Source organism: Calidris pugnax, unplaced genomic scaffold (genome assembly GCF_001431845.1).
Source record: "Calidris pugnax isolate Ruff unplaced genomic scaffold, ASM143184v1 scaffold42, whole genome shotgun sequence".
Classification (NCBI taxonomy): domain Eukaryota; kingdom Metazoa; phylum Chordata; class Aves; order Charadriiformes; family Scolopacidae; genus Calidris; species Calidris pugnax.
In genome coordinates this window covers 7,659,571-7,671,918 of record NW_015090920.1, presented here as the reverse complement: position 1 = coordinate 7,671,918, position 12,348 = coordinate 7,659,571, and the positions used below count along the sequence as shown (strand labels likewise).

General features: G+C 42.1%; 1 protein-coding gene across 1 annotated transcript in view; it reads right to left on the bottom strand.

The window, feature by feature from the left end:
- Positions 1–12,348, bottom strand: part of SLC7A11 (solute carrier family 7 (anionic amino acid transporter light chain, xc- system), member 11) — a 67,090-nt gene that overhangs the window by 34,363 nt on the left and 20,379 nt on the right. Inside the window, exons 5-7 of the mRNA XM_014949826.1 lie at positions 12,201–12,326; positions 9,884–9,983; positions 6,373–6,417 (exon numbers count right to left, since the gene is read on the bottom strand). Coding sequence (XP_014805312.1) covers positions 6,373–6,417; positions 9,884–9,983; positions 12,201–12,326 — 271 coding nt within the window. The remainder of the gene's footprint in view (positions 1–6,372; positions 6,418–9,883; positions 9,984–12,200; positions 12,327–12,348) is intronic.

Sequence of the window (12,348 nt, the reverse complement as noted above, 5' to 3'; positions counted from 1 at the left end):
AGCCTTCAGTTAAAGGAGTAGGCACATAGACTTTTACATCCAAATAAACCTTTTTTTTTTGGTTCCCTGTAACCCATGGCTTGTCCCTGACCTTGGAAGGACATCAATACTCCAAAAATGAAGACAGGAGGTGATACCTCCCACTCCATGAAGTGGATAGAGAAAAGAAGGGGAGGAGAGAAAGGGGGAAAACTGGAGAAGAAGAGATGAGGTAACCCTCCATTTTCACAGCAAGTTCATGCCTGAGCCAGAACTCCTGAGTCACAGTTCAATGCTTCAACTACATCATCTGTCTTTCCTAAATAAAAAGCAGCGATGAGATGTGTTTGAAATAATAGACAGTATAGCTGCAGGGAGATAAACTCTGCCTTTATTCCTTTTCTGGTGCCTAAGATAATCAATATCAATATTAATACTCCTCTTCAGGGTAGGGCTTGTCTTTAATGGTACAATAACAAAAATGAACAAAGCAGCAGAGGAGTGGAAATGGGAAAGGCTTGCATCCTCTCAACTAACATTCAAAATATTTTTAATTGTTATGATTACTAAGAATAACTAGTCAGGGTCTACATGAACAACAGTGCAATTCAAATTTCTGATTGATTTTGGAAGGGGGTGCATCCTAATATTAAGTGCCAAAAATCAGATGGCTACAAACAACTCAGGAGCTGGAAGTTTTAGTGTCTTGGCCACCATTCCCCTCCCATCCATCTGCATCTCTGTGATGCTGAGACACTCTGAAAAAAACCCCTCTAATACCACATTTCTCTCACTCAGTCCTCATAGATGCAAAGTGTGACTTTAAACTTTAATTAATACAAATGGGTGGTATGTATTAGATTAATTAGACATGACACTCACATCATTTAAACCCAATATACAATCAGATTATATCAAACATTTTGATTCCCCAATTTTACAAAACGTCTGATGACATCAAGCCTTGGTGACCTGCTATACATCTACTGCTCTCAGTTCCTTAGAAAAGAAGGAATAAATGAAGTGAGAAGAACACTGGAAAAATCTAATAGACAAACTGACTAATCTCAGACCCCAAGGTCATAGCAAAGCAATTCATTTCTTGGCTTTTCAAGAGCACAAGATGTGATTTATCAATCTGAGACCAGGCTTATAAACACTATACATCTCAATAATATGTTCTTTGCACTGTGTAACTTTTTAAACAATGATAGATTGCCTGGGCTGGACCAAAGTTATTTTACAAACAGAAACAGAATATTTGCAAATGAAGTGGCCCAATAAGGGAAGTTAAAAAAAAGAAAAAAAGAAAAAAAGGATTATGCCAAATAGCAGCTTTACTTAACTGCAACTGCAAAGGAATCTTTTTGCTGTAAAATATTTTCAGAATCCATGTCCTTTAGAAATCTCCTATCTATCATTTTATACAACTGAAATTGAAGACCCCTAAAGGAAAAATATTTCCCAAGTTCAACAAAGCTAACAAAAACTTACACTACCAAAGAAATAATATGATTTTGATTTAAAGCAGGACTGTGAATCAATACCTCTAGTTGCCCACTTGATCACAGACTTCCTTGAAGTCATTAAGGAATTCAAGTCTTAGTTTTCCTTTCCTTAAAGTGAAATAATGTTTTCTTTCTCTTCCAAAAAGAGCCTATCTTTACAACACAAAGTGTTCAGGCTCATCATCTGCTCAGACTGAGGATGCAGAAGATGAATTTTTTTAAAGCAGGATTCTCTTTGGCCAGCATCTGACACAATCTGGCCCTGACTTTGATGAGGGTCTGAAGACATTGCTGTAACGAGGAACTACTCCTCTGTTATTTTCTCCTCTGGAGTCTGCAAAATTCCTGACAAACTAGAGCGCTGATCCTGGACTCTGCTCTGCCTGGGAAGGGAGGAGGGAAGTGCCATTCGGGCACAAGCTGCTTTTAGGGTCTTGATTGAAAAAAGCTTGGTCTGTTTCTTGAGAGTACAGAGTGGACGCTCGAGAATACAGATGAGCTCAAAGACTATGTATAAGAAATGAGTTTGAAAGTTCAACATGCTTGATTTCCAGTCCTCTAAATTTACTGCTCCAGGCGACACGGCTCCTGTCAATTTTCAGGTGACAAATTCTCTCTCAGAGACCCGGCTATTCCTTCATTCACTTATTATTTAGACAATACAATATGACCTCAGTTTGAGTAGGGCTGATCCTTATAATGTAAGAAAATCAAAAAGATCAAAGCTGCACGTGACGTGGCTGCATGAGGTTATTTTGGTGAAGCTCTGCTTCAAGGATTATTCAGATATTTCATTTCAAACAGCAATCGCTATTGACCCAGCACACATATGAGAAGGATAATTTTCAAAAGTAAAAGAAACTTATTATTACACTTCCACGTTGTTCCACATATTCTTGATAATAAAATTATTTCAGTTTCTTTTAAAAATATTGTACATTAAAGCAGCTGAACCCTGCAGCCATAGCTCCTTGTAAAATAAACATCAACTTTATGTTGCTTCAGGTCCTACTAATGCTGTATGAGGGAAGCACTTTAACAAAGAGGAATAAAGAAATGAGTGCAGGCTTAAAAATGAGACATCAAAAGTGGGTTTAGCAGGAGACAGAAACAGCTACTTTTACATCTCATGATAACTGGGGTTATAATAATGTCCTTTCTCTTATACAAAAGAAGAGACTGTGACATTTCCAAAGTGAGAATTCAGCACTACTTCCAAAAATCTGTTCAAAAAGTAATGGCATTCACTTTCAGGCTGGGTTTTTTTTTTCCCTTTTTCCATTCTGCCGTCTACAATTTAAAGGGCACCTCCTCCCCACTTGGCTCCTTTCCACTGTGGCTGGGTCAGCTCTCTCTATCCAGGATTTCATATCGCCAAGGTATCTCCGCGCCTCGGGCCCGTAGTATTTATTCCATTTATAGACCTAAATCTGCAATTTATTGCACCTGGGCAGACTGCTGCCCCTTCACAGCCTCCCACAGCCACCAAGAGCCCTTTCTGCCCGTACCAGCGGCCACACACTGGAGCATGAAGGTGGCTTTCAAGATGGGCAAGGTCACAAGCATCCTCCCACCACCCCCCCCTCCATCCCAATGCCTCCCACCGACATTTCCAATGGCACTTTCTGGACTCCAGCAAGCTCCCCTGGTGCAGGGCACCCCGGTGGCACACAGAGGAGGTTGGTTGACACGGGGAACCATTCATCTCGGCACCAGCTGTCACTTCGTGTAAGAGCTGCCGCACACCTGGAAACACGCGACTGTGACCGACTCTCAGACAAACATTTACCTTGGCACGCACGGCGCAGGAGGCATCGGCGGGCTCGCCTCTGCTGCTCCGGGTAATTTGCATCCCTAACCATGGGCAAACATTACAAATTGCACACCTGGAGCCGTTACGGGCTCTTAAGTGGTTGAAGCCGATACTTCCCGCTTCCCTTTCAAAAACAGCTACGTAATACCGCTGCAGCAATGGATGCCACCTTTAGCATAAGGCATACAGGAAGGATGAAAGGCAAGAGAGCATTTTAGGTAAAAAAAATAAAATAAAATAAAATAATAAAATAACAAAACAAATAGCAGGTGAGTTCTAATGAACACCTACACCAGCAGCATCACTAGTGGCTCACCTAATGCCCGTACTGTTTGGTAGGGGCCAAGACAGTTGCCCCCGGGAGTAGCCCACACTATTCCCTTGCCCTGTATCTTTCGGAACAGTGGTGGAGCAAGTTCCTGCTCAGCAGGACATCTTTCCAACAGAACCATTCACAGGTGGCAATTGGATAAAATATATATATATATATTTTCCAACTGTTTCATTTAGTTGCTCGTTTCAGGTTAACAGAGTCTGTCATCCCCATTTACAGGTGGCGCAGAGGTCTCTTGTCAGCACAACCCATAGCAAGCCACTCGCCCTGCCACCACCTGCCACTTCTTTAGCAATCTTTAGAATCCCAGTCCCTTCTCCTGTATATTTGTACCTCTGCGTGGAGACTGTGCTCCCAGGCACCCTGCTGTAAACACCGGGCATCCTCCCTTCTTCTCCTCTCAAAGTGCAAACCCCAAGAAGAAGAGTGATGAAGGGAAGCCTTAACAGCTCTGTGACGACATCACACATAGAACATTGAGCTGTTTTTTCCAGAGTTGCCTCAAAATTCTGTGGTTGGACTTGATGATCTCAAAGGTCCCTTCCAACTATGAAGATTCTGTGATTCTGTGAAAATACACCAAACCAGCAAGGCCATGTGGCTTGCCCCCTGGTCCTGCATCCCCACTAGTAGCACGTTTAACCTCAGCAGCTCTCCAAGAGAAACCTGGAGAACAGAACAGCTCTCCCAAGATGGGGGCAGAAAAGAGAGCGTCTCTCTCCCTCACATCCAGCTGCAACAAAGAGAACTCCAAAATCTAACCCACACCACTCTTCTTAGCTGGGATACAACATGCTTCAATGGGTGTTTAAAAAAAAACCACAGGATTTACGACTTTCTGTCCTACGCAGCAGAGGGCAACATGTTCAAAAATATGCACTCCTCTGACTAAGACCACAAGAAAAAAAGAGTCAACATAAACCAAAATAGCTGTAATGAAAATTACCAGTAATTACCAGTTAATCACCATGCAGTTAAGAGGGCTGCAGAGACACAGAACTGTATGAAAAGTCCCAAAGGGTGGTAGGCATGTGCATGTTGAAAATCATCACAGTATTGATGGTAACCACATGATAATTTACAATTTATATTGCTTCTAGAAAATGCGTTTGATCACATCACCGAGACTCTGGCTCCAAACCCATCCCTAGAATTTCCTGAAGCAGTAAAAGTGTTGGACCAGAATCACTCCACTCCTTAATTTAGCTTCACATATCTTTTCAAGTCAGTCTGCCATATAAAGGTTTTTCAAAAGGAAAAAAAAAAACAAAACAACAAAACAAACTGTTTTGGTTTGGTTTTTTTTTTTTAAGTATCTGCTCTTCCTGACTTCATAAAGCACACAGATCCTTGGTAGTTAAACTCAGACTTACACAGGAACTCAGGCTAGATAATCTAGTAGCGTCCCAGGTCTGAGAATCATTAGCCAGCTGCTCCCCACCAAGCCAAATGACTTGTGTTTTACTAAAGCACAGCTTCTAAAAAGGTGTTCTGTCCAAACTGAAGACTACCAACAAAAAGCCCCCATTTTACATAGGTATCTGTGCTAATGACTAGTCAACCACCTTGTTAAATATTAATGCTGGATTTTCTACCTGCATTTGTCTGGTTTCAGCCTCCAGCCATACATACATTCCTCAGTATACGTATCCTGATAGCATCAAAGAGTCCGTTAACACCCCAGACCCATCCAAGACACTGAAACAATGGAAATCTGCCAGTCTTTCTGCCATCCTCATGTTATATCATCAATTTCTTTATAATAATTTTCAGGTTTCCGAAGAAAATACCGAACAGTACCAGGTTTGGTTCAGACTTTGAAGAAACCAACTAAAAACCTTCTGCATGCTCCCCATCAGTGGCCATTTGGGGATTTTTTTTTCCTTTCTCTACATGTCTCAGATATGTAGCTTCATATTCCCTGAGAGTACAGAGCTGGGGGGTCTTTTTAAACAGTAAGTTATTTGGTACCCAGCCAGGTATCTTATTTTAAAAACCTAAGAAAATGGTATCTACCCATTGATTTTTAATGGAGTAAATTGTTAATTTTCCCAAAGAACACAATTTGATTTGACAAGGCATATTTTTCTTTAATTTTTAGAAAAGGCTAATATTGTTTTATTACTGGCTGCGTGTGCCAAAACATGCCAACCAAAATAGATCTGCCAAATCAAACTCTCCCTAACAGGACAGCTTTTCTTTCCATATTTTACAGACAGGAGCTGTGAGAATATTCGTCTCGGGTTTGAAACAGACTCCCACCAATATCCCCTCTCCGGCTTAATTGGATCGGATGCTGTGCTGTGTGTATTCAAGATCCCGCAACCCCGAGACATCTAAAACAAGTAGAACTAAGTATTTGATTAATATTTAAACACAGCAAAACTGCCAAATATTGCAGCAGATAAGTTTCTTGGGCAAGATTTCCCTGACAGGATACCAGTAACTTCCACTGAAAAGAGCCACTGATAGTTACTTGTATCCTGAGGGGGAGAGTTGGAGCCCTGGAGATCTACTTAGTTTTCTACTTTCTGCGCACATAAAAGCAGAATACATAACAAGGTCACGACAGGCCAAAAATAGCAAATCTTCCAGCAGTTGCAATTCAAATAGACACCAGATCTGCTGGAAAGCCAGCAACTTGACCAGCATGCAGAATTTCTGAAGATCACTACTTTCCTAGCATTTTAAATTTTAAGACAATTTTTCAAAAGTCAAGAAAAATAACAGGTACATACTTTTCAGGGTTTTCCACTTCTTCAGTAACAAAATTGAGGTAAAACCTAGAAAAGAGTTATAAAATGTATTATAAGGGCTTGGTAGATTTTGATTCTGTATTTCTTTCCCAAAGAATCAGGAAGGTGATTTTAGTTAAGTGTTGCTGTTAATTATAGTAGCCTTTGCAGACTCATGTTTGGATTAAGGAGAGTGTGAGATTTAACCCTCCCTCATCCCCACACTTAGGAAGGGAATTCTCAGGAAAGACAGCAAAGCAGAAAAAAGACAAAAGCCACGTAATATCTGTGTAGAATTATTATTTTTTTTTTCCCCAGTGTACTAGGCAAATTATGATTTACCCTAATCCTGTACACAAATGCACAAGCACCCTCAAGCCTCATCGCAGAATCAGAATCACAGAATCACATGGGGTGGGAAGAGACCTCTGCAGATCATCTAGTCCAACCCTCCTGCCAAAGCAGGTCCACCCAGAGCAGGTCCCACAGGAACGTGTCCAGGTGGGGTTTGAATGTCTCCAGAGAAGGAGACTCCACCACCTCCCTGGGCAGCCTCTTCCAGGGCTCTGCCACCCTCAAAGTAAAGAAGTTCCTCCTCAGGTTTAGGTGGAACTTCTTACTCTCAAGTTTGTGCCCATTTCCTCTTGTCCTGTCCCTGGGCACCACTGAAAAAAGACTGGCCCCATCCTCTTGATACTCTCCCTTTAAGTATTTATAAAAGTATTTATAAGCATTGATCAGATCCCCCCTCAGCCTTCTCTTCTCTAGAATACTACTACTCATGTTGGAGCCTTTTACAGTTTCAGGTTATATTGGCAAAAATTCTCATCAGGGTAGTCAGCATGGACTTCTTAACAACAAAAATAACTGAAGCCTCAAAAAAACCCTTCCTAAACCCAGGATTTTTGACACTAGCTTGTCGTATATGATCACAAACCCAGGCTGCTACTCCTGCATGCTCTTGCACAACCTCCAGTGCAGGTTGCACTCCCATCGTATTCCAGCAGCGTGCAAGAGACAGCTACGTATGGGAATTCATAGGAACTGCTCACCGGGCACAGCCCTGCATATAAAGCAACTGTAAGCCTCAAGGTCAGTGAACCCTCTGTTCTGCATTTATTAGCACTGGGGCTGTGCATCGCTGCATCACACAGATGTGCCTGGCTCAGAGACGGGCACAAAGTCACATCCTGGCTAATTAAACAGAGCAGTCAATACAGTGCTTATGCTGGCTTTCTACTTCTATACAGGAAGACAAATGATATCTGACCCAACAGCGCTACAGTGAATAAACAAATGGTACTTGATCTGGCAGAAAGTCTGGCAGCTTCTCTCTGTCACAAGCCTTGGGCCAGATCTGGGTTAGCAGAACGGGTTAGCGCTGGCTCACGGTCTTAAAAAAAACGTGATTTTGTGACTGAGCACGAGATTTGTAAAACTAGGTTTGCCATCTTATACAACAACCTCGGCACTTGTTTCTATACTTGCTAGTGCTCAGAGCACAAAAGAAGAGATTGGGATAGTTCAAAGGAGAGATTGCTTCTGCCAAGTAAGACATTCAGCTACTTCTTTCTGGTCCTAGTCCTGCGTCTAGACAGAAGTAATTTCACAGCCCTGCGTCAGTCCTTTTACTGATGCAAAGGCATGCTTCTTTGCATTCTTTTCTCTACTCATCCTTTTTCATCCAGCATTTTATATACCCAATAGTCTACACTTGCTCTTCGCAGGATGAACCCACACATATAAGAGATAGTACCTTTGCTTCGTTCTTTAAAGCTGTATCATTAGAAGTTAATAGCCTCATCGGCTACACATAAAATTCTGCCTGCGTCCCCGGACACAACACCAACACTTGCAGCACTCCTTCACATTCACCTTATTGGATTGATTTAGCCCCACGAAACTGATAGTGCAAGGGTATTGACACTCCACTTAATGGTCTGCTCTTCAGTGCTCTGAGGCAATCAATTTGAGCTGGTGACAAAGACAAATAGGCAGCTGGGAAGAACCACTAGCCAAATTAGATCTTTTTCCTGCTAATTTCTTTTATAAGTGGCAAATAAGGACCTTGAAATAAAAGTCAGAAGGTGTAAAGGAAAAACAGAGATGATTTTTATTGTAGGGGTTTGGAACATTAGGTGGAAAATGGAAAGAAATAGGAAAGCAGCAACAGAATAACAGTACTTTTGATGTAGCATATTACAGTAAACAAACTGTACCTTGGTGATGAATAATATTAAATAGCTTTTAAAATTGCCTTCATACAAAAACATACCGTTAGATTAATATTTTAGAAGTGAGAAACCATCACATGTAGGGATATGAGAGACAGAGGCAGTTATATGAGAGAGGGAAGAAGGCAGAGACTGTCCGCATAACGAGTTCAATTTCTTTGAGGCTTCAAAATGCCAGGCTTTTTTCTTATATATCTATCACAGATAAAGGCTTTAGACTCTCTGGGGTTTCCCCCCTCTCTCCTCCTTTAATAGAAAAGTTCTGTTCAGTACTTCAGTGTGCGTGTTTATAATGCTCCTGCAGCCAGGGAGTTACAGACAGGCAGAGGACCCATTGTCCCCCCGAATTAAATAAATAAAACCCTTATCTCTCAGCCCTCGCCTTTTGTGCAAGGTAAAGAACTTGGCTGCCTGTGAGGCTATGGAAAGGAAAGGGAAGACCTGCAGATAAAGCTATCGCAAAATAAGCCCACTCTGTGCATTGTAGTCTTTTTTTTTTTTTCTTCTCCCACCATCACTGCCACTGCAAAAGCACGTTGGCGCTGTGCAATGTGGAGCCCTCGCTAAGCATGAATAAATCCTAAGGCAGATTCGAAGAGCGGCGGCACCTTTCAAACCAGCTGCCGTGTACTTTGGTGAGGGAGAGGGAAAGAACTTGAAAGAAAGTTCTAAGCAGGATACTTGAAGGCAGATTCTCATACCTTTGCTCACAGTCAATAGCACTTGACTTCTGTGGAAGCCAGTTGCACTTCATGTTAAGTGAGGTCCAGTTGTCTCAAAGCAATAGGCACAAGAATCTACTTTTTTACCTTGTTTTGTGGTCTACACTGATATTACTGTGGTTTTCTTTTTACAAAGCAAAGGCTGAGGTCTACACAACTTTGTAACAGTTCCTAGATTTGTTTTTCATGTAATTACTGACTTGTTCAACAAAAAATAAAGCTTTGTTATCCCTTTTATCTTTTTGTCAAAACATCTAATGAAAAATTAAGAGCATTCCTTTCTTGTTCCCTTTATTTCTGGACTTAAGAACAGAGATAAAAGTCTGATTTTTTCAGTGTTCAGTGTATTGTACACTGGGGAAGAAAAAAAAACCTTTCTTTTGTAGAGATGTTTGCAGAATAACTGCTGAGCATAAGGAATAGTGGTGAGATCTACCCTTATTACATGATGCAGTTTGGCAAAAGATGTAGAACATGCTACCCATTTCTTCATATAAATTTTTGTTAGAGCATATTAGTGTTTGTTTTCAGAACAAATACTTATAGGTGTCAACTTACCATCCTGAATAGGCATACATTCCTGAATAGAAAGCAAGTGGTAATCCCATAACACTGGCATCATTCCCCGCAAAGGCATTTTTAAAGTGCTGTGTCTCTCCTGCAACATCAACAAAACCAATATTGAAAAACAAGCTCTTTGGTCACCTACTGCTTTAAAACAAATAAATATATCACCCCACGGAACATTGAATCACCCAGCAGTTCACTGACTTCAAGTTCTGCCCTTGACCTTAATTTCTGACCCAACCCTTGCAGCTCTGCTCTGCCAGCAATTGTAAAAGGTTGTGTGGCGTCCCTAGTCATGCAATAGCAGAATTTGACCTATTAGGGTTTTTTTCAAAGCATTCTGGGCTTGATGACACTCACCGCGCTGTCATCTCCAGCAGTGACTTACATCAACACGAAAGAGCAGAATGAGCTCAGTAGGTTTTGCTGTGGAAAATTTCACTCGTTTAACATTTTAATCAGAAGGCACACTGCTAACATTTCCCCCTCACAAGCAACATCTTTCAGGTAAACAAACCCAATACCTTAAACATTTCTGCCACTGAAAAAAATTCAGCAACTCCCTACCACATTACAGTCAGTACTGTATTAATGTTACACTAAATAAGAATTACCTATCTATAAATGCAAACACGTAAGAGTCGTGTTATGCTCTTATTCATTTACAAGGAGCTCTATGGTTTGTAAAACCTACTATGATGTCCCAGATTTCCAGAAAAGCAATGATCCTCCACCAAAAAGGAGCAGGAAGAGGCAAATTCATTCAGGCTTAAATTAGCAATGGGTCAAATCCTCTACCCTTTACTCAATTTTCACTGAGCCCTCAGCCAAATTCCCTCTGCAGTGGAGGCTTTTTGGGTAAGGGAAGAGCTGTGGCCAGAGGAAGGTTGCAATGGGGAATTCAGGGACGCTATCAGAGCTACTCAAGGGCAGCATACCCCATCCAAACCTGGGTCTGGCCTGCTCCCAAAGGCCTAGCAAAAATGGGGTGAATGGGAACAGGGAGAAGTTTTGCAACATGAAAGGTGGTGAGGGAAGAAGGCACTCCAACTGCCAGGAAGGAAGTGAAAAACATGAAAACAGAAAGAATGAATCAGCAAAGCGCCACACAGGAAAACTTGTATTTCGGAGTCTTTTGCTAACCACAGCCTGTCCCTGAGAAACAGCTCGCCGCCAAGCCTAGCGCCGTGCTGTTGACTCACATGGGAGGCCTTGTGGAGCACCACAAAAGAGCATCCCCAGGGACAGAGCCAACTACTGCGCTAATTTCTGTTAGATCAAACCTGCCACCAATTCATTATTAAGTGCTCCCTGTTTTGACCCTCTGGGCCGAATGGCTCCTTGTGCTTTGGGTAGTTATCATCTAGCGTTATTGTAACAAGGAGGAGCTGGGCCTGGCCACCGTCCCACTCCCCACTGCTGATAGGCCTGAAATGGAAAAGCCTCTTAAGGTGGCTGAGCATATGTCAGTAAAAAATGAGTTTCTCTGCCAGCATGGCTTTACCCAAACGACTTCCAGAGAGCCAAGGAAAGGCTGGCACAGCCACATCCATGCTGGGTGCTGCAAAGGCGTTTTCACACACCTTGCTTATGCAGCAACGTTATCAAGTCTGTAGAGCAATTCTGGCCCTCCAAACACTTCTGCTTTCCTTCCCTGCACTTGGATTCCCCCCCGACCACTGCTGTTAGCTGTGTGCTTTAGTCTCCCACTTGGAAGAAGTAAAGCACACCTGCAGCATGAGCATCCAGTGCTTGCAGGCAGGAAGCTAACTACAGCTTCTCTGGCCAGTACAGCACCTTTAACTTTATTTACACAATTATTTACACAACTTATATCACCAAAGCGGTAGAACAGCACCCACGATACAGTTCCTTTCATGTATTCCCCAATTCTGAGCCCTCTCCACCACCACATACCCAGTACTGGAGAGGACTAGGCACTAGCCCAGTTGGAGGAGACTGGCATGTGCCCTGGGGAGAGGTGTGCCTGTCTGTCAGTAAAAACCATCCTGCCCCTTTCACAGAGTTCATGCCAAAGGCAAATTACAGGGAAGAGCAATCCTGTCGGTCATTTGAAAATCGAGTCTGATCTGAACAGACTCATTGGCATGCTGAAGGAAATACCAGTTCATCCCAGTGTAGTTCCACCTCTAATCAATTACATGACAGCACAGAGCTTCAGTTAAACAAGCACAGACTAATTAAGAGATTTTGCTGCTATAAGCATTATTTGGTGGAGGCAGGTGGGGAAAGACTTGGGAGGGTAAAGATAAAAGCACTTTAAAAGCATTTACTTTTCATTTCATACCTTTAATTAGCTGGATAACTCCGGGGACTATAATTATCAGAATTGCTACAAGCTTGCAAAAGGTAAGGAAAATCTGAATGCGGGCACTCCAGCTGACACTCGTGCTATTCAGGACCATCACCAGCGCTGCAAGGGGAAAAAGAAAAAT